General features: G+C 36.5%; 1 protein-coding gene across 1 annotated transcript in view; it reads left to right on the forward strand.

Annotated features, from left to right (window-relative positions):
- Positions 1-571: 571 nt before the first annotated feature.
- The window catches only part of SLC30A9 (solute carrier family 30 member 9), a 34,916-nt gene continuing 8,181 nt past the window's right edge, over positions 572-27,306 (forward strand). Inside the window, exons 1-16 of the mRNA XM_030449634.1 lie at positions 572-831; positions 2,642-2,818; positions 5,263-5,325; positions 7,079-7,178; positions 8,490-8,582; positions 8,958-9,040; positions 10,343-10,401; positions 11,155-11,222; positions 13,224-13,326; positions 15,812-15,867; positions 17,113-17,248; positions 17,887-17,926; positions 18,331-18,402; positions 18,862-18,969; positions 20,213-20,378; positions 24,799-24,928. Of these exons, the coding sequence (XP_030305494.1) occupies positions 735-831; positions 2,642-2,818; positions 5,263-5,325; positions 7,079-7,178; positions 8,490-8,582; positions 8,958-9,040; positions 10,343-10,401; positions 11,155-11,222; positions 13,224-13,326; positions 15,812-15,867; positions 17,113-17,248; positions 17,887-17,926; positions 18,331-18,402; positions 18,862-18,969; positions 20,213-20,378; positions 24,799-24,928 (1,551 nt within the window). The 5' untranslated portion in view covers positions 572-734. The remainder of the gene's footprint in view (positions 832-2,641; positions 2,819-5,262; positions 5,326-7,078; positions 7,179-8,489; positions 8,583-8,957; positions 9,041-10,342; positions 10,402-11,154; positions 11,223-13,223; positions 13,327-15,811; positions 15,868-17,112; positions 17,249-17,886; positions 17,927-18,330; positions 18,403-18,861; positions 18,970-20,212; positions 20,379-24,798; positions 24,929-27,306) is intronic.

The raw sequence follows: 27,306 nt of genomic DNA on the forward strand, positions 1-27,306 counted from the left end.
GAAGGTGAGAGGAACAGATGTCACAGCAGTGCCGGAACGGGTACAAGAGGACATCACAACTCAGACTGCCGGATTAACTTTCTTCTGTCTCTGGAGGAGGAAATAATTTATTAGATCGCCTTTTATCAGCACTGATCGCGGAAGCACCTTTAAGGAGTGAGCTTGGGGTAATGGAGAGCATTTTCACATTAAAAAAAAAAAAATCTAACGCATTTAGCACACGTGCTTCATTGTTAACAAAAAAAAACAAACCCAAAACAAACCTGCTCCCTGTTTGTACCTGTGCACACCAATACAGCCCCGATGCCCGTGTTACACGCACACGGACGCGTACTGCGCCTGCCTCCCCGCTATAGGCGAGGCGGGGGCACTCCGGGCTGACCGCTGCCAAACGCCAGCCCGCAGCGGGGCCACCCCCACGCACCCGGGGCCGTCCCCCATCCCGCCGTCCGCAGCCGCGGACCTGCGCGGATCTGTGCTGATCCGCTCTGAGGTGAGGTGCGGCCGTTCCGCGCAGGCGCAGCGGGAGCGGCGGTTGAGTCAGCGGCGGCCCCGAGGTTCCCCCCGCGCACATCCGGGTGCCGCGGCACCGCCCACCGCCGGCCTCCCGGCTACCGCTGCCGCCCGGGGCCAGCGAGGGCCGCGCCGCAGCCGCTCCGGGCTTCTCCCATGCGAGTCGCTGCCCGCTGTCCGGCCGCTGGCGTGCGGCGGGGAGCGGCCGAGTGGTCGCCGCCATGATGCCGGCCCTGGCCGCCCAGCGGCGGGGCTGTCGCGGCCTCTACCGCCTGTACCTGCGGTGCCAGGCGGCTCCGCTCCCCCGCGCCTGCCACGGTGAGTCTCTCGGGGCCCGGCCCGTGGCGTTGGGAACTTCCCGGGACGGGCAGGATCCCTGCTCGAGTCTCGTAGGAAGCTGTAATCAAGCTGCGCGGCCGCGGAGGGAGAAGCGAGCGGCAGCGCTGGCAGGTGGCTGGAGCCATACGGCGCGGGGCGGCAGCAGGGGCGAGGAGGGATTCCTCCGGTGGCGGTGACACCGCCGCTGGCTGTGGGGCAGCCCGTAGCCGGGCGGGAGCCGCCGGGGAGGTCAGGGCTGCTTCCCGAGTGCCGTCTGCAGGAAGAGGGGAGTGTGGAAGGCAGAGGAGCGGCGGATGGCGTCACCCCTCACCGCGGGTGTGGGCACACGCCCCGGGTAGGCCTCCGGCCCTCTCAGCCCCGGGCTTATGTAAAGCCCCGTACGTCATGGCCGTGATGGGGTGGGAATTTGCAGTAATTATATGAAATGAAGCGCAGTCTTAAAGAATTTGCATTGGTCTGAGAAGTAAGGACTCGCTTTTCCTTCAGGCCCCACATTCCATCGCGTCAGAATTCTGACTACTTTTATCTCACCCCAGGTCGCCGCTTACTGTTAAATTGTAGCAAATACCCTTTTTCTGTAGTGCTTTCCTGCAGATGTGTGGGTCCTCTAATGTCCTCTAAACATGCTTATTAACTTTCCCCTTTTCACCTGCTGTGGTATTATCAAGGCTGAGGAAACAACACTGCTTACCTTGTGCTATGTGTTTATTCTAGTCTTTTATGAGTTCTGTCATCTTATTGTTATCTAAGTTTCTGATAGCTGCGTCGATTTTTTTCTGGGCTTTTATCATATTAGCAACAACTAACCATCAGTGAGAGCTTATCTGACTTTTTTTTCAGGAAATTGCTCCTCTATAATGTTTAAATAGGTGTGTGCATGTGTGCAGATGCTTTTGTACTGTAAAAGAGTAAAGTAAAAGGGAAGTTATTAAGACTTATATGGAATAAACAGTTTTAAAAAATGTTTTTCTTTTGAGAGGTGTGTTAATAGCACTTGATTAGTCATGCTTTGTATGACTTGATTTACTAGCATTGCTTGTTTGTGGTTTTGTTTTCTAAATGTGCTCATTCTTTTAATGAGTGCTCTCTAAAGCAACCAGTTTTCCTGTTGCATTTCTGGTTGGAGGAGTTACGTGCCCTCTCTTCAGAAGCGTTTGTCCTGCCCAAAAGAAGTGGGTTGCTAATACAGGTTGGCCTGTACTGGGTGCAACTCTACCTTGTGCTAGTCTTTTGAAATTGAAGATTGCCTTCCTGGTATGATTTCTCAATAAGCATTTTACATATTTGTCTTGCAGTTTGTCTGTTGTAAATGTTGTAAAATTTAAGATTCTTCTGAATAAAATGTCTTTTACAGTGTTGCACACTTTGCAGTGTAATTTCTGTAGCAAGTTGCTTTTAATGTATAATGCATACAGGTCAGTTTTTCCTAATTGGTCAGCTGTGGTTTTTACAGAGTGGAAAGCACTGTTCATGCTGGCTGATAACTTTCAGGTGGTCTGTATTTGTTCTTCTATCAGTACTCACTTTGTAAAGATTTTGAGGCAGTATGACTAGCATGGGACTAAATGTATCAGTGATTTGTTCCCCCTGCCTTAAGATCATCCAGAGGTCTTTGGAAAAAAATGTATTTATGGGGAAGAAGCTCTAATATTGGAATGTTTGAAGTGGGACAGTGAAAGAAAGCGTGCTGTGTAGTCCCATTTTGTAATTCCTAAACATGGGTAAAATAAGCACACATCACTACTAAAAAATGGTTACCTGAAACTTTTTTTTTTCCTCCCCTTGTTAGGATGGCAAACTTCAATGAAAAGCAGGAGTTTGTCTTATATTCTACAATGCAATCGTCTGCCGGTGCAGTTGGTGAGTCAAGTGAGAGTTTATACCTCCAATGGTCAGAAAAAAGATCTTGGATCAGAAGATAAACGTGGATCAGCCCCTGAAGAAGCCCAACGTAAAGTTGGAACAGGTAGTACTAAGCTGAAATAAAGAGGATTTATGTAAGTGTAAAAATTTCATGTGTTTATCAATTGGTAACTTTTTTCAATTGTGTGATATTGTGCTTACAGAATTCTTAGCATGTTTGTTTGTGGGCATCATATATTTTTTGAAGTGTAACAATTAGATGCTGTTTCTTAAGTCTGATTGGATTTTAGAAGAGGATAGTGCTTAAGACCATTTATGGTCCTTGGAAAGTCTAGAGCTGAAGATGGTTTCTGAACAGTGAGATCCTTGCAGAAGAGTGTTTGACTGTAGAGGCATTTGTAGGTGTTGGTATTCTCTGGGTTCTTAATGTACACTTAGAAACTGAACATGTGAAGATGGTCCAGCATTATTGCTTTAATGGTTGCCTTAAGTTTATGTAACTCTTGATTGTCATCAGAAGGTATGTTCAGACCTTCTCCGACCCCCATCTGATTACTCCCTTTCTTATGTTGTCATTAATGATATTTAGGCCTGTTTTGTGAGAAGTGAATTTCTTGCTTTGTATATTTTGGGTAGATGTAGGATGGATCAGTAAGCTGATCCTGCTCACTGCCTCTAAAATGGCTGAGGAGAGATGCTGCCCTTTGTGGCAACCTGGCCTTGAATGCAGAAACACTTGGGTGGAGCTGCATCACATGGGCATCATGAGACTTTCTGTTTCTTGAGAATGGAGCCTGACATATGCAAGTATATATGAAACTACAGCTTAGAGATGCTGTTGTGTAGATGAGCAGTTTCTTCTGACATTTATTTTGGAATCTGTGTTATTACATGTATGCCCTATGCAGGAAATTTCCCATAAATTTTGGAAATGCTTTTCCTTGTAATGTGGTATTAAAAGTATTAAGGTATTCATCTTGCAAGTTCATCATGTCAACCTCTCCATGTCTGAGGAACAGTAAATTGTGAATTGAAGTATTCTGTATTTTTTTCCTTATTGATATGCTGTGACTTTGTCTAGTCTCTAGGCTGAAATTTTGAAAGGCTACTTGGTGAACATAGATCTCTGAGCATAGGTATAAATCTTGATATTTTTGTGCCTTTTTCCCCTCTCTGAAATCTTATGACCCAATCTTTTGTTGAACGGTGTTGGTGATAGTTATTTTAAGGACATAAATGGTTGCATGCATTTTCTGAAGGGAATCTCCTGCTCAGTTTTTGCTAGGCAAACTTAAGTGAGTTTTTTTATTATGAATATTGATAGATGGCTGCCAGGTGTTTTAAACCAGCTAAGGGAAGAAAGTGAAGGACAGCAAAGGGTTTTAAGCTTTTGTTTTCAAGTCAAACAATAACTGATAGGGATGACTGTTTTAGGAATGCTATTTATGGTCCAGTCTTATTTTTTGGGTAATGGAAGCAGTTGTATAAATCAGTAAGTGTTATTTTTCCAATAAAGTGTACATGGATTGTTATTGGCCTTAGTTCTCAGTTGCTGTTAGAACAATAATTGTCTGATGGAAAGATAATTGTGCTCTCCAAGCTTAAAAAATACGTGACCTTTGAGTAATTTGTGTAGTGTGTCAGACTGTATCTCATTTATTAGCAAAAACTTGCTTGAAAAAATCTTCATTTTTTTTTTTAATATTATTTTCATTGAGGTCAGTTTTAATTTTATTAATGGCTGTGAATGTGTTAAACTTCAATGTTGAAGAGTGTTAGGGCACAAAAGAATGGGTATGGTGGTTTGATGTGTTAGAAGCATAAGGTTTTTGTTCTAAAAGCTATGTCAAGAGGCATGAGATAAGGAGGCAATATTTGTATTTTCAGTTAGAACTTGAGCTTTCTTAGTAGAAATGTCGCTGAAATTACAGAATGTATTATTTTACAAACATTAAGAATTAGTTAGTACTGTAAATTATATTTGATAGTCTTTTCATTGAGTAGTTTCAAATTTCAAAACCAGCTAAAATGCTTCATTTTAAAGCTTTGGTTTGTGATATAGGAGTTTTGAATTTTAGAATAAATATTCTGTATTTTAAGGAGTTAGATTTTTTTAAGTGGAAAAGGTTCACCCAATTAAAATCTAGTTACAGCTTGAAAGAGTCAGGTGGTCAACAGCCATAAACTGTGCGGAATTCATTGTATTTACTGAACTAAAACTTTGCATAAAACTTGCACCAGACTGTAAGTGCACTGGTAAATTTTTAGAGAAACCCAACAGTCTTTTTTCTGAAGTATGTTGCAAGTTGATGCTCTTTTGCAAGCTGCTGGGAGGTCATTGATTAATGCTGTATTAAATGTCCTATATTGTTACCTATTTCTTTACTGTTTCTTTTGAGAGGTCTAAGTGCTGGAAATGTAGCTTTATTGTCAGGCTCTAAAGCAATATTAAGATATATTCTTATTTTTGTTATGTCAACCAAACTTTACTAAAAATAAAAGTTGATACTTTTCATATTTACAGTAAGCTTTGTTTTTATTTTACAGGACAAGATACAGCCAATGCAGGTCAGAAGCAGTCTTTCCTTAAAGAGCCAATTCAAGTAAAAGGTAAATGCATTCTTGTATTGACACTTTACTGCTAGTAGTCAAAAAAGATACATGTAAGGAAACTGTTTCCTTTTCAACTGTGTAGCAAATTATGTGAATAACACTTATGTCAGCTCTGTTTGGTACCCCATCATTTGCAGGTGATTCCTGACAAAGCACATATAGCAGTATTCATTCTGATTATTCGTCTGTATGTTTTTAATTGTTTCATTTAGGCTGATGAGTTTGTGAGCAAAGGCTTAGTTTGCTTCCTCACCTGTTACCACAGTCTGGCCTCCTTGTGTGTTTTGGGGCATGTCTTTTCACTATCTAAGCATAGATGTGGCTAAGCTGAATCTGGATCATCTCCTGCTCCTTGTTCTAAGGCTTCCTCTGTTCCATCTTATTGCTGAGTTAATCTAATCAGTGTTCCTTCTAAATATATTTTGACCACATGAACTGCCTAATCTGAGTCCTGCAATGTTTCCATTTGTGCCTGTAGTAAAAATACGCTTTTGTGTTTAGTTACATTGTTTAAAAATGTAAGTGAATAAAATAAGAGCGTAAGTTTCCTTCATGTTTTTAGTTTATTGTGACTTGATTTCTCTCTGTCTTCAATAGTTTCTCTTCAATATGTTATTGACAGAATCATGCTATTAAATAAACCCCCTTGTGCTCTTGATCACTCCTAGCCTTCTATGTATCGAAGGAATGTTACTAAAATAGAAATTGTTATTTCTCTTTAAACTATTTAAAAAAAAAAACGAGAGAGAGAGAAGGTGTATCTCTTGTCTCTGGAGTAAAAGTGACTCAGCAGGCTACAAACTCCAAAAAAATTCCTTCTTTACTTTCCCCAGATTTTAAAAAAACATCGATTCTTAATACTTGTTAGAGGGATTATGTTCTCACCGTGTTACTATGTATTTTCTGTACACTTTTGTCTACATAAGTTATATAAATTTGGGTCTGCTGTCACTTAGCATATGTGTGCATGGGGAGCGTACAAGGTATATAGTAGAAATTAGCCTGAAATAACTGTATAACCAATCTGTCTTTCAGTAAGAAGCAGGTTTTACCTCTGTACATTATAGACATGTGAACAGGCATGTTTATGTTATAGATTTTGGTAGTGTCTAGAAAGTGGAATTCTAATATTTGAATACTTGGAAACTTATTGATCCAAATATTGCTAGACAATAACTTTTTAAAGGTTCACTAATCTTAAAAATTTGTGCTCTTTAAGGTGTTTTAGGCTTTTATTGGGTTTCTTCCTTCTCTTGGAAATACCAAATTGATTATTTTTTTCCCCCCTCTGCTTTTATAGCCAAATATATAGTTTTATATATAAATATATATATACACTGCAAACAATGGGTTGAATTGTTGAAATTGTCTGCAATGTACAGATGCTTACAGTATTTTCTTAGTGAAATTCACCTGTGGTTCTTAAAGCTGGATTAGTGCGTGTTTGATAAATCCAAAAGTTATTTCTAACTAAGGTTAGTGGCAGTTTAGTGTCTGGGATGTTTGACGGTTGTGAACTACAATTTAGCAAGTAGCATTTTTGGAGGTAAATCATTCTGCCCTTACTCATTTCCACAAAGAAGAACATTCCTTTCTTTTCACTGTGAATTTTCTGTCTGGCTGACAAGTGTTGTTCTTCAGAGCTCCACACAGAGGTATCATGATGTGACACTAGGCTGAATTACCTTTTGGAGTATCTGCTGTAGTCTTCATGAATAACTTAACTTACTGAACTATTTCTGTTTTTAAGTGAAAGCAGTCCTTAAAAAGAGAGAGTATGGACCAAAATACACACAGAATAACTTCATCACTGGAGTCAGAGCAATAAATGAGTTTTGTCTTAAATCCAGGTATGATGGCATCAAGTTGAAATTTAAATTGTGAATATTTGTTCAATGTTTTTCAGAAGTAATTATAATTGTAGTGTGATTTTGCACAGCAACTTCTTCTAAATGCTTTTATGGTAAACATAATCATAAGTTACTGAAGTTCTGTAGTAGCTTCTGCTGTAGTAGCTTCTTCAAGTAATTTATTTTTGCTTATTTGACCATAGATCTAGCTGGAGGGAAGTATCCTCTACAGCAGCTACTTATAGGGGGGAATGGCAAATAAGTCATGTTTCAGCATTTTGTTGGTTGTGGTGGTTTGATGTGAACATCTCTGAAAGATCAGTGGAAACTTCATGCTAAGTGAGGTCTGTAATGTCAAATAAAATATAATGTGGTTCATTGTAACTTAACTATTTTTGCTTGATTTATTTTTACTTTTACTGTGTGCCAAACCTGCCCCAGATCTCACTGAGTATTGCTGTATTTGAGGCGTCTTGTCAGATTTTATGTATGTGGTTTGTGTTACCCATATTAAATCAAAAGGCTTAGCAGGTTTGTGGATTACTTTTTATGCTATCACTCTTCCTCTCCAGTTTTTACACACATTAGATATCACCAGATTTAATCTTTGCTGAAAATCCTTTGACAAATTATGCTTAGTCCTCTGCCACAGTTGTATCATAACTGGTGTGTGTAGAGAAATAACTAGCTACAGGATTGACCAAATTAAAACAAGGGGGTAGAGGGACAGAGTGAAAAAGAAAAAAGGACTAGATAATTGGTTGGGCTAAACATGAAATGTTCTTTTGCATTTAAAAATAAAACCAAATCCCTGATACTTCTTAATGTAGGTGCACTGGAAATTTATCTGTTCCCCCAAGAAGTTTTGTAATCTCCAGCCTTTTGTAGCATGTGCTGGGTGTGTAGGTTTTGAGGTTAAATTCCTTATGTTTTCATGTTGTGTGACTTTCATTTTCCATTTAGAGTTAAGCCACGAATCCTCTTGTTTAGCACTCTTGCATGTCATCCTTTACAGGCAGAGCATTCACTAAATATTTTGTTATTCAGTGTTTTATCACTTTGTCTTCTATGTATAGTATTCCATAGTGTGAGAACATGATTTAGACTTCTGAGTGTGGAAAAAGTGATTTTTCAATAGCATCCTAGAGATCTCTTTCTTTGTGTTGTATATCTGTTTGTCTCAAGTAAACATTTTTAGGTTTTTTTTTGTAGTGCAAATAAGTAATTTGTGAATTGTGGAGGATCACCCAGACATGAAATTAGAATAATACATATTTTTCTTGCACTAAATTGTTTGTCTGCTTTACTCAGTGATTTAGACCAGCTGAGGAAAATTAAACGACGAAGCCCCCATGATGACACTGAGTCTTTCACTGTGTACCTGAGATCGGATGTAGAGGCAAAGTAAGAACTTGTTTTATGAAGAATGCTTGGATTATTTAAAGTGGATTATGAGAGAAAGAAAAAAACTTCTAAGGAATCAGGTTTACAATGTTAAAGGGCAGTGGTGTCTTCCTATTTCTATCTGAATGCATCTTATATCCTAATTATTGTAGTAATTGCATGGTATATATAAAATCAGAGAGTATGTTTCATGTGTCCAAAGATTGATTGTTCTCAGTTCCCTCTTGTCCAGCTTTTCATTCAGTAAATTGTCTGTGTGGCTTCTTATCAGAATGATGTGATGTTCTGCTTCTAGGAAGTACATTTGCAATGTAGTTAAACTGAAAAGAAGTTGCCTAAACAGAAGCATTCTTAAGTTCTTTCTACTCTGTGCAGGTCTCTTGAAGTTTGGGGTAGTCCAGAGGCTCTTGCTAGAGAAAGAAAACGCCGTAAAGAAGCAGAGATCAAGTACAGGGAAAGTGAGTATGGAGTTCTCACATGACTTCAAATGGAAACAACAAAGTTTGGTTGTTACAGACCCGGTAGATGATGTGCTGTTTCACTGAGAGCATACAAATTTGGAATTAGCAATTACTGCTAAGATTTTATAGCATAGTGTTAGACTAACAAATTACCATGGATGGCATAGTTTGCAGTCTATGTGGTATAGCAACAACATGCTTTGAATTGAGATCTATAATCATACTTTGTTTTTTTGGTGGAGCTTTCAGTTTTTAGAGTATAACTAACATCTTTGATGGCTTTGGATTTTTTTGTTGAGAATTTTGAAAAGATTTAAAGCCAGTCCAAATCTTGGCATCATTCTGTTATTCTCTGAAATTAATTCAACTTAACTTTGTGCCTTCAGAATACCTCAAATCATCCAGATGCTGAAAATTATTGTTGCCATCCTTATTGGTATTATCAATAAAAGGTACAGTCAAATCAGTGTTTGTAATGGATTTTGAACTTTCTAGTCATGTAAAATCACAGGAGAGGCAATATTGCTTCAAGTTACTTCAGTTATATACATTAAAATTAGACGTTTTTTCTTTTTCTTCTGTGCCACTGGAACACCCACCTTTTATCAAGGATAGATCTGCAGGCAGTTATTAAGGTACCTCTAAGTGTTTGTATTGAGAATGCAGTCAGTAGCTTTCAAATTTTTAGTGACCAGCAGAATAGTTCTTGGACATAATGCAAAAAATGAAAGTAAAAAAATACTACTCAGTCACAATAGCATACTGAAACATTGTATGGTTGAAGTGGTAACTCCCTTTTTTTTACAGATTATCATTCTACTCCACTGTTTTAATCTATTTAAATTATTGTGTATAAAGTATTTTGTAAACCCTTGTGAGGGAGAATCTTGCAGTCTAGATACTGCAGTGTACTCATACTTATTTTGAAGTTAAGGAACATGATTAGTGGGTGGAAAAATGCTGATGTTAGGAGACCTGATTTAAACATCCTTTCCCCTCTCCCTTGTGGTTAAAGGATAGGAGGGGAGCAGTAGAATGCCTGTGATGCAGAGTATTTTGAGTTTTCTTTCTCTGTATCATCCTTTGTTGGTTGAAATGACAGCAATAGGATTATAACAAATTGTATTTGGCATTTTGCATAAGTATATAGTAATATGTGTTTCTGATTAACAATACCAGAAGAGGAATTTTTCACAAAGGGAGTCTTACTGGAAGTTGGCTTCTTCATAAAAAAAGAAATAACTTCTGTTCCTTAACTACTGATTACTAGTGTGTATTTGTGATAATTTTGTATTGCAGATCTATTTAGAAACCAAAGGCTGTTGTGGGAATACAAGCAGTTCTTTGGAAACACTAAGGTAAGAGATGTTTTAAAGTTTTTGGATAGAAAAATGCTGCAAGATGCATTAGGACACCTTTTGATGGAAAAAAGTTGTGAAACAGTTGCATAAGCTTAACTAACTGAACAGTAATGGGAGATTTATTTCTGCTGTAATAAACCATATATATCTCTGATTATAATGCAGTAGTAAATGTTATGAAGCCAGTTTAAATAGTTTCCTACTGTGGCAGTGTAAGCTACCAGCTAAGTCTTTGATTTTTTAGTCCCTGACTTCTTACTACCAAAATTGCAGATGTATTTGTGATTTTTGTCCATAGCCTATAAATGTGCCTAATAAATATATTGTTAATTTGAAGGAATAAATAGTTTTTCTTAGGGGGGGGGAAAACCCCAAAATATTAACACCTTTTTCTGTGCCCTCTTTGCATAAGCAGACCCATTCCCTAGGTTCAGATACACTGCCTTGGTTTGATTATTTCTTAATCTTTGTGCTGCACACCTTGCTCCTGTTCTTATGGTTTCAGTGGCCCCTGCTGGAGGCTTGTTGGTTGTTCAGCCTTTTTTAAGCCATGCATTCATAGAAATGTGTTAGAGCCAACGGGTTTGGGTGAGCATTCAGTAGTAAATTCATAGGCTTTAAGGACCACAGCTTCAATTTTTTCAATACAGGGCAGTACAAAGATTTTATTTAATAATTTGTGTGGTGGGTCCTTCATAAGGTCTGTATTTTATTATTTTATTTTGATAATCTCTCTATTTCTTTATGTAGCCACGCTCCAGTACAGCAGCTATGTTTTTGAAGGGACCAGGGAAGGTGGTAATGGTAGCAATTTGCATGTAAGTTTTTGGTTTTGTTATCCTGGAAATGAGAAGGGTGTGTATATTCAATCTAAAGATACCTGTGTCTCTATAACTGAAGTTAATAGATTTGTTTATTCACTGTTGATGAGAGACTTTAGGTGAAAAAATATATATGTGTGTGTGTATATATATATATGCTGAATATATATTCAGCAATATATTGGGATCATGGAGAGAATATATCTGATCAGAGAAGAGCAAACTTTTTGAAGTTCATCAGAATGAACTGTTCATTAAAGTAAAACCTAAGATTTTGAAGGACATGGAGAAGACAATTTGAAGTTGTCCTTTTTTCTTGCTCGTTTGTGAGAAGCTTTCCATATGTATTAAACAGTCTTCCATAACAAACTTCCCTCTTCCTGCTTTTATTCAGCTATTTTCCTCTCTAAGTGGAAAGGGGATATTCTTAAAAGTATTTTGCCTTTCATATGTCTTGAAAGTTGGAATGAAGCAAAAGTAAACTAAGCATCCTGATTTAAAGCAAATGAACCCAGAGACTGTCTGGCATGAAATACTCAGAAGTGTGTTAATTTTTTCTCAGGAAATTATGCCAAAAATATACTTGCCATAAAACCTGTGAACTGCTAAAATAAGTTTGTTTTTGTAAAAGGTATCTATTTTCTAAAACAGTATCTATATTAGGGAATGAAGTAGAAACATTGAGAAAAATCTTTTTTGGCACAGGAAGCATTCTGAGTAGGAAGCAACTCTCCTGAGTTTTCCTATAGAACTATGTACTTTTTGCTTGGAGGGGGGAAAAAACTACAAATTCAGATGACTGAAAACCTCTCTCTTTGAGTGTTCTACTAGTAACTATTTGGAACTATAAGTTAAAAATATACAAGAACTGCCAGTATGGATGTTTCTAAGGAAAAAAAAAAAAAAAAAAAAGAAGAGGGCTGGATGCTATATGGTCAGTTCCACCTCCTTCACTTTCTTACAATGATGTAGAGAAAACAAACCTTTTGTCCTGCTTTGTAAGTAGGGCATTGTTATAAACATTGCACTCTCTTACTTGGTAAGTACCTTTTAGATGTCTAAGTACTTTTATAGATTGATGCCTGGCAACCAGGTCAGCAGAAGTTTATAGAGCCTGTTGTGTTGCTCTGTTACCTTTTGTGGAGCTTTCTTAGAAGCTGGCCCCCAGGGCTCCCAAATACCTGATTCAGATATTTAAGTCAGGGCCTCTCTCAGTGCTTCTTTTTTTGAGACCTTGATGTTTTTGACATTGGCATTGATTTTAAGTAGCTTCAGATCAAGAAGGGGCAATCTGTCTTAACAACATTCCAGATGGAATGATTTGGTAGTCTTTTCACAAAATCGAGGCTTCCCCAATGAGGATGAAGTGTGGTTCATTCAAAAGTGGAATTTTTCTCCATGGGTCTCCATGTGAGGATATAGACCAGTGACACCAGCATGTTGTGTTGTTAATAGAACTCTGTGTGTGAGGAAAAAACTTTAAAGCTCTGTTAGAAAAATACAAGAAAGTAATGGTTTCTTTACCAGGAAAGGAATTATTATTAGCAAAACATTTTTCAGAGTCTGGCACTGTTGATGTAATTTCATTGTCATTCTAATGCTTTACCTTCCAACCAATACAAAGTTTGTGTGATATATAGTATTTTACAAACTTCACTTGCTTTAGTAGGCTTCTGTTCTCCCACTGCTAGGCAATTAGTTGGTCTGACTAGTGAATGTGGTGGTAGTTTTCAGGAAGTGTAACTTATTCAGAACTGTTTAGAAGTTAACTTTGGAAAAATAAATTGTATACTTTTACGTACCAAGTTTAGCTGAAAGGGCTTTTCAACAATAATGATGAAGAAAATGTGTATGCCTATCTGCCTGCACAGGTCTAAATATTAAACTGGTACTTGATTTCCCCACTTGCTGTCAATAATGCATTAATATAAAGCACTTGTGGCTTTTCTGAGAATATTCAGGATATTCAAATATTTCTTATTTCTTCTCTCCTTTCAGAAATGGGTTGAATTTTTTCTTTAAGCTACTTGCTTGGGTTTACACGGGTTCTGCAAGTATGTTTTCAGAAGCCATACACTCTTTAGCAGACACATGTAACCAGGTGAGTCTTTTTCCCATTCTGATTGTTAGCATTTGTAATAATTTTTCAGGAATAAAGACAGATACAGGAGTTGTATTACACTTGAAAGCAATAATTCAATATATGAGTGTTGCCTATGCTTTCTAAATAGTAAACATCAGAGAAATGAAATCAGCATTTTAGGAGGACTAAAGTGCAAAGAGCAGTACTTGGTATTTCTTTACGAAGTCTGTTTATAGATAATATCAGTATTGTAGAGGAGCCTAGGAATTCCAAGTCCACTAGCCACAACTCTTATTAAAAATGACTCTCAGATTCTGCTCTTGTGCATTTGCAGTACTCCTCCTGTTTAATACCTGTGATAATTTTTGTAAGGTTCTGTATGATTTATGTGTTTCTTAGAATTAATAGTAATAGGTTCTGGGAATTTGAAGCAAAACAGTCTTAAAGGTGTTTTTTAAATAAACAGTTTAATGTGTTTTATTTTATCACTAAATAATTTCTGGTTTCAGTCATTTATTACAAAGTCTGCTCTGTGTGCATGCAGTGGAGAGAAATTGTATTCTTTTCTGTGTGTGTAGTATTCATGTAGATTTCTTAGCTTCCCAGAGACAAAAGTGAAACTCATCTAAAAAGTAATGTTATTGTTACATACAATTTTTATCAAACTGTAGGCAGATGAAGGCATATTTTGTCAGAAATCCATGTTATTTCAGAAATACTGAGCTAAGCCCAGACCTCTCTCTTCTGTTTCCCACTCTGAGTGAACAGCTGTTGTTACTCTGCCTAAAATTTATTTGCCAAAAGCAGACATTTCAACTGGTGGTTTCTACAGGTTTATCTAGATCCAGCTGTTCTATCTTTTTATCTTTATCTTTATCTTATCTTTACTTTTATTTTTATTTTTACTTTTATTTTTTAAATTGATGCCAGTATTTGGAGGGTTTATTAGCTAAAACATAAAATAACCTACCTAGTCTCAAAGTGTTACTTGGAAGAAGGAATCCTGTCACCTGTCATTAGAAATAAAATCTATTTTAATGGTTTCTGGAAAGTATTTCTGCTAATATAGTACTAATTATAATACATCTATATTATTTTAAACTGTCTGCCCCTTCTGTTAGTACTTCTTTTCCAGCTGTTTTTCTAAAATATTATTTTTTTATATAAATTTTTCAGTACTTGTTGCAATTTATGTTACCCATAACCATCAATATGGAAGTGCACCACAAAAGATTAAATGGTTATAGTATTAGTCACCTGTACAAATACAAGGAACTAAGTCCCAGGACAGGCTTAATTTTGTTTGTCACAATGCATATTCATGATGTGAACAGCCTAATCTTTAGGAAGTTGTGTCAGAATGAAGGGTCTTTGGGTTACATGCTCATTCCCCTCTGCCTTGCTTCCTGCCCCTTCCTGACATGAATTGTGGGTCAGTCATCTTTAAAACATTCTTAACTGCCTGTCTAGATAGTAAATTAAGTAACAATAAAATTGGGTATTTTCCATTTGTATAAATGTAAGAATGAAATAATATAGAATGTGGGTTTCTAAGCTTTTTTAGAACTAAGTTGAAAGAGAGGAGTTTTAACAAGGAGAACTGTGCTCTGCTACTTCATGGATCATAAGTGGGATTTGAAACAAAGATGATGTACAGAGTATATGACTTTCTTATTTTGGTGAAATGTTAACTTGAAATACTTTTCTTGTCAGTCATTGTAATAGAATGACAGACATTGTTGCTTAGTTGTCTTATGGTGGAATAATAATGAGAATTTGAACATTTCAGGTTGTTTTTCTATTCCTAGGCTACTGAAATGCTACTGCAAAGCAGATTGGAGCTGTTAAGACTAAAGTGTCTAAATTTTTATCCTTGTTACTGTGTTTCAGTAATTCCTAAAACAAAGCATGTACTTTGCAAAATTGAGGTGTAGTTTTATCACTTACTGCCTCAATAGTTTAATAGATGCCTAATTAAATATATCCAAAAAAGGCCATTTAGATAGCAAGAAGTTTTTATTTCATCCTTCAAAATAACTTTTCTTTAGTTTTAAAACCACAAAGTTCACTACTGCAAGAAGCTGCAGTGTAAATTTTTTTGCTTTAAATGTAGTATGCCATCACCATAGTCTGTATAGTTTCTCTTCAAGAAGGAATTATTTAACTAGCTTTGTTCCCTGAATAATTTCATTCCTTCACATGAAAGCAGAGTGATAATGCTTGTGATTACATGTAATGTTCACTCTCAGTTGCAGTTTAAAAATTAAAATGAATAATTACATATTATATAATTTTGCTTATGTAATAAGTATTAACAATTTTTGGAGGGTAGTATTTAGATGACAGATTTTGAGGATTGTATTTCAGCTCTAATAAAATAGTAGTAATAAAGCGTATGTGCAAGTTGCACAGCAAGTTGCACTTTAATCTTTCAAATTCAGTTGGTTTAAAATGTATCTAATTTTTTTTTTAACCAGATTTTTTTTCCTTTTGTCCTGAATAGGCATTGCTAGCTTTGGGCATCAGTCAGTCTGCAAGGACCCCCGACCCTACTCATCCGTAAGCTTTTTGAGTAAATAACGATTTTGATAATTATATATAGGAGTAAGATCAGTTCTTTTTTGTGCACCACCTTGTTCTTTTTAATCTGCTGTTTCTGTCATTCCTGAAATGGACTGTATCTGATTTTACAAAAGATTGTGGTATGCTTTTTGACTTGTATTATTTTACTTGACATTATTTCCTTCAGTTATTTTGGGCACTTCTGCCTCTGCCAGTGGACAGATTTACTTTGTTTTTAAACACTGTTTATGTGAATGACAAGACTTTTTGAACATAAAATACTGCCCTCTTCCTATTTTCAACAAAGGGCAGCAAGGAGCAATTTGTATCATAAGAAGATGTGTTTGACTTAAACTACTCTTCATTTTTATCTGAGTAGTAGGGATGTTATTGGTAAGTTCTTACAACTTCATGGAAATTGTAAGCTATGCTCTCTATGTGCTCCCTATGGTTGTTGACCTGCCTCACTTCACATGTTTGGGCAAGTAATATTAAAAGCAGTTGTTCAGATACTTCTAATTTGCACAATTAGTAAAACTTTTCTTCATCAAAAGCATCAGGTAATTTGAAAAATACTTTAATCTTAAATATCTCTAAATATTAGTTGTATTTCCTTCCCCTCTCCCAGTTTTTTTCCCCTTTCTTCCTTAATTTGATCTGTTGTAGTGCTGTTTTTTAAAATGTTGCTAAGGAAATGTACTGTTAGTAGTAGCAGTTAACACAAAATTTATTAAGTTAACACTTCTAGTATTGCTTTAGCTCTTCCCACTCATCTTAATATTCACCCGCATTGGATGCCCACTGTTAGCTGAACTATTTAAGGTTGTCACAAATTTTATTCCCTTGAAGTTTGAGTTATAAAACATGTAGACTGGCTGCCAGGAAGGCTAGAGCTTTTGTTTAGAAGTAGCATTTCAATAGATATGAATGTTGTTTTTTTTAACAGTAGTAAAACCTTCAGTCTCTTCATCAAGAGCTAATACAGCTGTGTAAATGTGTAAATAGTTTGTTTAAAAATGCAGTAGAAAAGTATGCTTGATGTCCTTATGTGTCCCAGATACTCTTTTCCAGACTTTTTTTGCCTTGGATTGGGTTGGATTTAGCAGCTTTGTCTTAAATAGATGTCCAGTTATATGGTGACAGTTTAAAATCGTGAAACTTAATGGAAAAAAAACCTTGTAGATGTGTTTGAAGAGAGAGAGAATTTTATTTTTCTAAATCACTTTCTTTGTTTTCATTTAGGTATGGTTTCTCCAACATGCGCTATATTGCCTCCCTGATTAGTGGGGTGGGCATTTTCATGATGGGTGCAGGACTTTCTTGGTATCATGGGATCATAGGTTTACTCCACCCTCATCCTATAGAATCTCTTCTCTGGGTAAGCTGATCTGGTTTGTTATTGTATCTAACACTGGTGACTTAACAGAAAGTAATGGCACGGTCTGAATTTCACTTCCTGAGTCAGTTTGAAACACAATTAGACGAGATCTTAGGAAGAAGTTTTTCAGTATGAGTGTGGCAAGACTCTGAAATACATTGCCCAGGGAAGTTGTGGATGACACCTCCCTGGAGGTGTTCAAGGCCAGCTTGGAGTTTTTGAGCAACCTTGTCTAGATGAAAGGTGTCCCTGCCAATGGCAGGAAGGTTGGAGTAGATGCTGTCCAAGGTGCCTTCCAAGCTAAGCCATTCTCTGATGGGATTCTATGAATTAAGTCAAAACATCCTTAATGAGAATTTATTTTAAGAAAAAATTGTTAAACTGCAGCTCACCTTACAGCAAAATGACCTGTTCTTTAAACCTTGAGTCTTCCCTTCATATCTCCCAAGAGGTCCTCCTTTCCTATTTTGCAATATATTGCATAATTCACATATTGGTGACTGCCTCCCACATAGGGACAGCTACATGGCACAGGGGGTAATGAGATACTGGTGTGCTGCATTTAGATAGTCTGTGGTGAAGAGATCTGTTCAAATGTGCATATAGCATATTAACAGAGTCTTTTGTTTTCCACACAGGCATACTGCATTTTAGCAGGGTCATTGGTGTCTGAAGGAGGTATGTAGTTTTAAGAAATATTTCTATTTAATTATGCATAATCTTTAAGAGTATGATGTGAGTAGTCACAGTAATAATTGGTCCTTGATTGCACAGTGAAGTTTTGAGCTTTGTTGCAAATGTTTGTGTTGTAAACAAACAAAGTGGGAAAACTTTTACCTATCTATATAGTAAGTTACAGCAGTGTTTGGAAAGTATTTGTAGGAAACTTGGAACAATTGGAACAGTTATGGGAGAGACGCTTGTAGAAAAGTAACTTGCTTTGTCATTATTCAAAGTATCAATGATCAGAGTTTCCTTGATAATCTGTTGCTATGATAAAAAGGAAAGTTCCCTCTTTTCAAAATGGAAACAAGTCTTTTTTCCTCCAACCATTTTCAGCAACTACTTTGGTGTTGTTTCAGCTACCCTTCTTGTTGCTATAAATGAAATTCGCAGGAGTGCCCGAGCCAAGGGTGTGTCCTTTTATCAATATGGTATGTGTCCTTGTAGCAGTAAGGTATGTGCTGATTTAAAACAGAATCTATTTGCTAGTGTTTGCCTAATGATGGAACATTTTTGTCTGTTTTTCCTTTCCTCTTGTGTTATTGAACTGTTTTCTGTTCTAGTAACAAATACCTTTTACAAATTAGGTGAAAACCTGTTGATTTAAATAACCTACTTAGATACTTTTAATAAACTACTTGGATTTTGCAGGATAAATGTCTTTTAAAATTTTAAAGATTTTGGAGAAATTTCCATAATTAGCATACAGCTTGTTCTGTGTATTTTGAGTTCTTTTGGAAGTGTGTGCACATGCAAAAAATCTGTTTGCACCTGTATACTTATGGAATTTTTTTCTTTTAAGATGCTGATGTTAATATAGTTTAAGTACTGTGCATAATCTGGTAAAGGGGAGATTTCCAAAGTAATCATTTTTTTTGTTGGATACCCAGTTGTGCAGAGTCGTGATCCTAGTACAAATGTGGTGTTACTGGAGGATGCTGCAGCAGTTCTGAGTGTGGCTATAGCTGCTACCTGTATGGGTCTGACTTCTGTAACAGGTAAAGTTCTGCCTCAAACAGCAGCAAGCAGGATGTGAATCCTTTCCTGTGCATGATATGAACACAGTTTACATTGCTTGACTTAAATACATCTCTACTCTTTTTCTGATTCTTCAGTGTGTGAGCTTCTGCAGACTTACACTGTTTTCTGATCTGATTTGTATTATTTTGAGTTGAAAATTGGAAAATGAAAACAAGTTTTTTCTTATCTCTTACTGGTGGGCTTAAGCTTGAAAGAGTACATGCAGATGGGTCTTCCTTTTGAGTTTTTTTGCCGTATGAAAGAAGGTATTTTTTTACTAAAGGTATTCATTGTAGTCCGTTATGTAAAGCACTTTGTGCTATGGTGGGATTGCATAATTTGAGTTTTCATATTCAGTGGTGTGCAGCTATGTGTGCTTGTGGTGGTGGGATTTAAGGAACCAGTTCTTTCCTTCCTTTTGAGTGTAGTGTTATGAGTGTTATTTTAAGATAGCTGCATTTAAACAGTGTGGAAGCCTAACTTGTGGAGGTGAGTGATCTGTATGGCTGCTGGTTCAAAGTCTGTCTTTGCTTCACAGTTATTTCCTAAAGAGGGAAGATTATTTATTTGTTTCTTTTCAAGTATTGACTTTGGCTTTTCAATTGTTTAAAAAAAAAATGATAATTTTTTTTTCTTTGAGGCTTCTAATGAGTTAATTGCAGGTTCATTTTTCATGTAGAAGGCAGTTTCTTGTTCCATCTCTAGTTTCGTTGTCCACTTAAAAATACATTACTGCTTCTACAAATCTGAATATGAATTAATGTATTTTAAAACCTTATAACTACTGCATTGCAGAAATGATTAATGCCTGCAAGATCTTGTGTTACTGTTAAAAGAACACAGACTTCTGTGCTAGTACCTGTGTTTGTATATATTTTTATATTAATAAAGGTAAATCTGTACAAGGAAGTGGAACTGACTATCAGGAGTTTACTGGTTTATTCATACTCAAGGAAATAGGAGATGCTAAGGGAAAGGAGGGACTTGAGACTATATCTTAAGATAAATTGTTGTCTTCCAGCTTTATATTGTTCCTCAATAGGAAAGAATTGCCAGTGCATTAAAAAAACGAACCACAAAACCCAAACCAAAGTATTCCACAAAATTTGAAAACCAAAACTCTCTGAAACCACGTACTCTTTTCAGTATGAAGTCTGAATTGTCTGCTATGTTTTAGAAATGCTCTGTGCAATTAATTTGACTTTTATTTTACTTTTTTAGGAAACCCTTATTATGACAGTGTGGGGTCACTTGGTGTTGGAACTTTGCTAGGAACGGTGTCAGCGTTTTTAATCTACACCAACACTGAAGCCTTGCTGGGACGATCTATTCAGCCTGACCAAGTGCAGCGACTCACTGAGTTCCTGGAAAGTGATCCTGTAGTAAGGTAAGGATTTTAACAGCTCTCTCTCTACTAAACCAAAAAAGGGCAAGAAAGTAACATTTGGAAAAGGCAGTTCAGGAACTTTAAATTAAAGAAATCTGGTGAGAATTATTATTTTTAGGGTGGATTCTCCTGTACTGAAATTTTAAAATCTTAGTTATTAGTGACTTTTGTTTATGTGCTAAAAATTTCAATAAGTGAATACTTATACCTCTCAGATGTTCCACAGCTGAAATTAATCTGGCTGTCAGATTAATTTACAGGAGGTGACAATGACTTAAAGAGAAAGCTGTAGCAAACTTAGAACTATTTTCAAAAGGTATGAAGTAAAAGCTCTTAAATGATGCAGTAATGTTGTTTTCATAGTTTATTGGCACTTAAATATTTAAATTCTGTTACTTAATATCCAGTGCCTGAAATTCTGTAGCTGTTGGCTGCAGTGCTGCAATAGTATTATGTTGTAATAAATCCTCCATGTTATATGCTTACAGAATGAAACTAATATAATTGGAGATCTGTAGTTTGTTGTGAAATAAGTTTATAGCTCACTAACTTTGAAATCTTGTTTAAATGCTTAAGGGAGCTATTTTAGCTTACCCTATTTATTAGCCTTGATTTAGAAGCAAAACTAATTTTCCTCATCATTCAGGAATATATTTCTGTGTAAACCAGCTGGAATATGTGAGTGCTTTTTTTAGTCGTAGCTATTACTGAGCTTTAGAGGGGCTCGTTAGTTAACACCAGAATACTTGAAAAAACCAAGTGTTGCATCACCTCTGTTGCAAGCAACAGGTCTGAATAACATGCCCTTCATTCCAGAAGCTCAGCAAGATTCCTAGGATAGGATTGTGTTAGAATTTTCACATGTCAGTAACTAAACTCTCTTGTGGTGGCCCAGGATTAGTCTGAATGGTGGAGTGTGTGTCAATAGTGCTCTGTTAGAGCAGGTCAGGTCACCTGGTTATTTGTACATAACTTCTGTGCTTCTTTTTTCCAAACTGCTCAGGTGGCTTTTTCTCTTTTCAGGATGGAATCATAAAATATCTATCCCAAGCAACATTTGATACTTTAATCCATTTTGTAGATTGTACTTCTCAAAAGGACTTAGTTCATCATCTTTTTGCTGCTGACATTTTTTAAAAAGAAGTAACAATTGTAAAAAGGCATGAAGAGTAAAAATATTGAAGGCTTGGTAATAAACTGTGTAGTTGTCTTAAGGTAATAAGCTTATATGTTTAGGTTCTTCTCATAACACTGTTCACATGACCTTCTGTGGGTGTTTTGTGTTGAATTATACCTTTTCAGGTATAATTCTTATACCTGCTTTGATTTAGTGCATTCTTGGTGTTTAACCACGTTCTTCTTGTCCTTCTGATATGTTGAGATTGGTTAACTTAAGTTTTCTAATAAAACATGTGGTCTTGATCTCAGAATTCTCTGAGATGTGAAAGTATATTGCTCTTGCTGGTAACTAGGCACAGTTTGGAGAAAAAGCTGCTATCATTTTTCTTATTTCAGCCTTCACTTCGTAAGGATTTTTAATTTGTTTTCAACTTTTCCCCATAAAATGATGAAGTCTTATAGCATCAAATATTTCTTCAAAAGGCTACTTGTACATTTTTGTCAGCATATCTTTGAGCTTGTAATAGTTTCAGCATTTTCCTGAACATTGAAACTCCTTCATTTTCTTGAATGGAGTTTTGTATTAGTATGTCGTCTTATATTTTTTCTACTGGCACCAAATGTAAAAGAAAAAGCTCCTGAATACTGGTTTGAAGCTGACTAACATTTGTTCTTTGTATTTCAACCTTTCAGGGTTTTCAGCTGCTGAACTGTATCTGAGTTCTTGATGCTATCCTTTCTGTAGTTGCTGCTTCCCAGATCAGTCCTCCTTTGTTCTTTCAGGGAGGATTTACAGTCATTATTTTCAGATATATGGTGATATATCAGGGAATCATTTAGTATTCATCAGAAGCTATTTTAGGTTCATATTGACCAAAGGATCCAGAGGCTCTGATTCCTGCCCCTGGCAGCAGCACCACCATTTAACTTGGTATTCCAGCAGCAGCATGCCTGAACATCATGTTCTACTGTCAGTTATAAAGTATTTGATTTATCAGACAATACTGACTGCTATACTGCTAAAATAAATAATCTTCTGTTTATTTTTTTACCTAATTTTTTTTAAAATTTTTTTTTAAACTGATTTATTTGACAAGACTTATGTTCCCTGAAGCCTTAATGCCTGGAATTACTACTGTCTCTGTGTAATTTTTTCTTCATCTTTTTCACTATTTTTATTTTCTTTGTCAGGTGAAGGTGTCTTTAGTTAAATGGTTTGTCTGATTTGCTATTCTTAAATTTTGGTACAGTGTTGTTACTTTACTGTTAAAAAAAAATATCATTAGTATTGCAGAATTAAAAATTTAATTGACCTTCACAGCTACTCTTACTTCTTTTTATACTTGAATGCACTTTATGGAGTCTGATGAATTAGAATTTTTTTTTTCCTTTCCAATATCCAGTATGCTTTTTTGCTACTAAAAGGGAAATGCTTTGTAGTACTAATATCTTGTTTTGCTTTTTTAGAACAAAAACCCTATGATTATTGCATGTTTGTGACTATGCTGTACCATCATAAGCTTTATCATTTCCATCTAGTAGCAAGTGTGTTCCAGATTATTTTTTGGTTTTTTGATACTTAAAATATGTAGCTTTGTATTGCACACAAAGCCTTTCTTTGTGCTTCTATCAGTTTGCAGGACTTTGTAATTTCTTCTTTAGGCTTGTGGCTGTTTATTTTCCCTTTTTCATTTTGCTTGGTAATTTCTAGATGCAGCTCTTATTTCATTTGTGATCCGGAAAGGGCTTTCAGTCAGACTTGTTCTCAGATGGAAAATTATTTATTATTTGCTATAAAAAAATTGCATTCGTAACTCTCATTCACATCTTTGGTGCCTTAGTCATCATCTTAACTTCTTAGCAGTTCATCTTAACTGAAGTATAGGAGATTAGACTTTCAGAACTGTGAAATAAAATATACAACATGGTACAGAGTGTTCTGATTCTGTTCTTATGGAATATAATCACAAATCCCAAGGCATAAACTATTCTTAGTGACAGTTTCATCTTTAGTTTTTATTTCTTTGTAACAGCTATTGGTTAATTGTGCTACTCTTCCATATTCTTGTACTGGAAAAATCTGTCATTCTGGTTTTGGAGTAAGAAAAAAGTATTACAACTGGTGGCTCAAAACAGTAATGTGACATCCTCTGACAATTTTTTCTTTAATGTAAAATTTGCTCTTTTCTCTAGCTTTGATTATGGTGTCTACTAGCCAGTCTTCCTAAGCAAGCTTTGCAGCTTAAGTTTTGGCATACACATTTGTATTTTTGAATTATTAGTGATTTTTCTCCCAATTCACTGTCTTATCTTTCCCATACAGCTTTTAAGCAGTAAGGTAGACTTTTTCTTCACGTTTACAGAATATGCATCATTTCACTGAGTATTATCAGGTTACTGCTTAATAAGAATCTTTAATATCTCTTGTTATCTTCTTGCTTGGCTTTGATAGGCACTTGATATGTATTCAGTATTCTTGAATCACATGGTTTCAAGTTCTCCCCAGTAACTCTCATTGAACCACGCCCATTATCTTAAATAGCCTCTTGTGTGAGGAGTAGTTTGCCAGCTGGGTTACTCCAGTTAGTACAGTTTTGATTCAGAAGCTTCCCACAGAATAGCTGTGTAAATTTGATTGGAGCTGAAAATTCTTTATTGCTACCAGTAAGCTGATAGGTCTTTTAATCTGCTTAAATGTTTACTAAGATGTATTTTTTATGTTCCTATATTTAGTTCATGCGCTATATTTTTTTTAATATGCTTACTCCTCCTCTACACTGGAGTACTACAAGAAGTATTCCATAAGCATTTCCTGTGACTCATTTGACATTTCTGCCTCCTGTTCTTTGCCACTCACTTTCTTGTTCACTCTATAGAGCAGGCTCCTTCCAAAATAGATGCCCTCTGTTTTCTTCCTTCACTGCCTGTGAAGGTAGTTTTGATACATAAACATTCAGATGAGAAAAAATATTTCTAGTTGGGAAGAGAAAATTCTAGCTAAGAGCTTAAATTTGTTCTAGTTCTAAATCTGTAATGCTTCTTGTAGTGTGTCTTTTATTGCAGTGAGCCATTTGTAGATACGTTGATGTAGGAGATACTCATGGAAGTGTTAAAACCAGTTAAATATAAATTGGTATTTAATGGAAGTGTGTGGTAACAAAAGTGAGGGTAGGCAAAGGCAGTGGCCTTTTAAAATTACAGGGTCATTTTGTTATGACAGCGTTATTAACATCAGAAATCAAAGTAGCTAGTTGTTCATTTCATGTTGTTATACATTTTCTTTAAAAATTATGTGTTTCAGAGCAATTCATGATGTTAAAGCCACAGACATGGGAATGAGCAAAGTGAGATTCAAGGCAGAAGTAGACTTTGATGGACGGGTTGTTACTCGTTCTTACCTGGAAAAACAAGACATTGAACAGCTGCTACAAGTATGTTGAAAGAAATGATTTTGTAATTTACAGTATTTGATATTTACTTCCAATTTTAAGTATGTTTAAACCCAAGATTTTCAAGTAGGTGAGATATGTTCCACTTACTCATTTTGAAAGGATGCAGATGTTTTTACTTTGTATTAGTTAAAGATATGTGCACAGAATTGTATTACATGCTGCTGAAATAGAGACACTTCTGGGCTGACTAGGAGGAGGATGGATTTATTATTTCAATTTTTTGTTAGGAAATACAGGTATGTCCAAAATAATTTTAATGAGAATACAATTCTTCCAATATTTTTTATTGAGTGACAAAATGTCTAGTGAAAACTGGAAGCCTGTCTTGTGAGAGTAAGTATGTTTTGGCAGAGCCATTTGCTTTGGGTGCTGAAGATGCAGATCCAGCCATTCACAGTAGATTTGAATATGGGTTGCTTGCATCATGACTTAGCATTTTGACAGCATTTAACAATTATCAGCTCTTAAGTGCCTGTTTCTGATTGTAGTGTTGTTCACAGTAGCTTTTCTTAATTCCTCTCCAATATAGAAATACAAAACTGCTTTCAGCTGGATTCTGTTACAGCTGAAATCTACATGATTTTTTCTTTACTACCCTTTCAAAATAAAAAGTGGACATCAGATGCCTGCCCATCAAACATGACTTAGAAGTTACCCGAGTTTACATTGAAATTACTGCAATTTTTTTGACCAATAGTTAGTGTCTGAGTTTCTAAAAAGTACTGGTCTTTAATGTCAAAATAAGCACATATGCATATATCTTACATATAATACAATAAGTGATCTGTTCCTGTGTTGTATTTCAATTTAATACATTTTTGAGGGCAAGACTGCTGTCAGCTTTATATAACAGGGACACTGCAGGTTTTCTTGGTTTTATATTGCCAAGTCTCAATTGCTTTGTTGTGGCAGCTGTTTGTTTACCTTTTCAAATCCTTCGTTAAATTTTGTTCCTTACCCACTATTCTCTTTGGCAACTGCATACAACTGTTGATGGTTCTCTCAACTAGTATTGTTGGGGAAGTTCTTTCTGATTGTTTTTAAGTTGGCAACTGTTTTTACACAGCTGATTGTCATTTCATGTAGTAACCTCTTGTCGGCTGTAAAACCATGGTTTTTAAGCTCTCTCAATTACATTATTCCTCTTCATTTTTAGAGTAATGGGCAGGGATGGGGTGTCAGGGAGAAATTTCTGTTATGTTGTAGTTGTATACACAAGAAATGTTATCTAATAATTACTCTGCAACACTATAGCATTGGGGAAGAGTGACTAGAAAGTTGCCCAGCAGTGGGGGTGTTGGTCAACAGCTGAATATGAGCCAGCAATGTGCCCAGCTGGCCAAGAAGGCCAATGGCATCCCTGGTTGTGTCAGGAAGAGTGTGGCCAGCAGGACCAGGGAAGTGAACATTTCCCAGTACTTGGCACAGGTGATGCTGCACCTTGAATACCCATTTTTGGGTCCCTCACTACAACAAGAACATTGAGGTGCTGGAGCATGTCCAGAGACGAGCAATGAAGCTGCGGAAGGGTTTAGAGCACAAGTCTTATGAGGAGTGTCTGAGGGAACCTGGGTTTTTTAATCTGGAGAAGAGGAGGCTGAGGGGAGGCTTATTGTTCTGTACAACTACCTGAAAAAGGAGGTTGTAGCAAGGTGGGTGTTACTCTCTTCTCCAAATTAACAAGTGATAGAACAGATGGAAATGGCCTCAAGTTATGTCAGAGGAGCTTTAGATTGGATATTAACAGAAGTTCCTCACTGAAAGAGTTGCCAGGCAGTGGAACAGACTGCCCAGGGAAGTGATGGAGTCACCATCACTGGAGATATTTAGATGTATAGTTGTGGTCATGGTTTTAGTAGTAGACTTGGAGTGCTAGGTTAGTGGTTGGACTTGATGATCTCAAAGGTCTTTCCCAACAAGAACAATTTTGTAATTCTGTGTTATCCATAACCTATTTGTCCTGAGCATACTGCAGCTGTTTCACAAACTGTGGCTGAGATACTACAAAGCAAATGGCTTCTAGCCAACTTGATATGAGACCTCTAAGAAAAGCTCATGACAGTGCTGTATACCTGCTTTAGTGCTCCTGAGGTCTGTGGTTTTTTGGATGGAGGATCAGGGCATCCTGTTTTCCATAGCATCTTTCCTTAGTACTGTTTTATGCTCTGGGTCTCCCAGTCTGGGTTCCTATCAACTACATTCAAGTTTTTTGATATTATAGGGGAGCTGTATATACAGCAGCATTCACAGTAATCTTGTGGATTTTCAGATGAGTTAATAATGTGATGCCCAAAGTAAGCAACATATTGCAATAGCTAGAATGTAGTAAAATGAGGAAAGAATACACAGGGGCACCC

The sequence above is a fragment of the Calypte anna genome, chromosome 4A, assembly GCF_003957555.1.
Source record: "Calypte anna isolate BGI_N300 chromosome 4A, bCalAnn1_v1.p, whole genome shotgun sequence".
Lineage (NCBI taxonomy): Eukaryota > Metazoa > Chordata > Aves > Apodiformes > Trochilidae > Calypte > Calypte anna.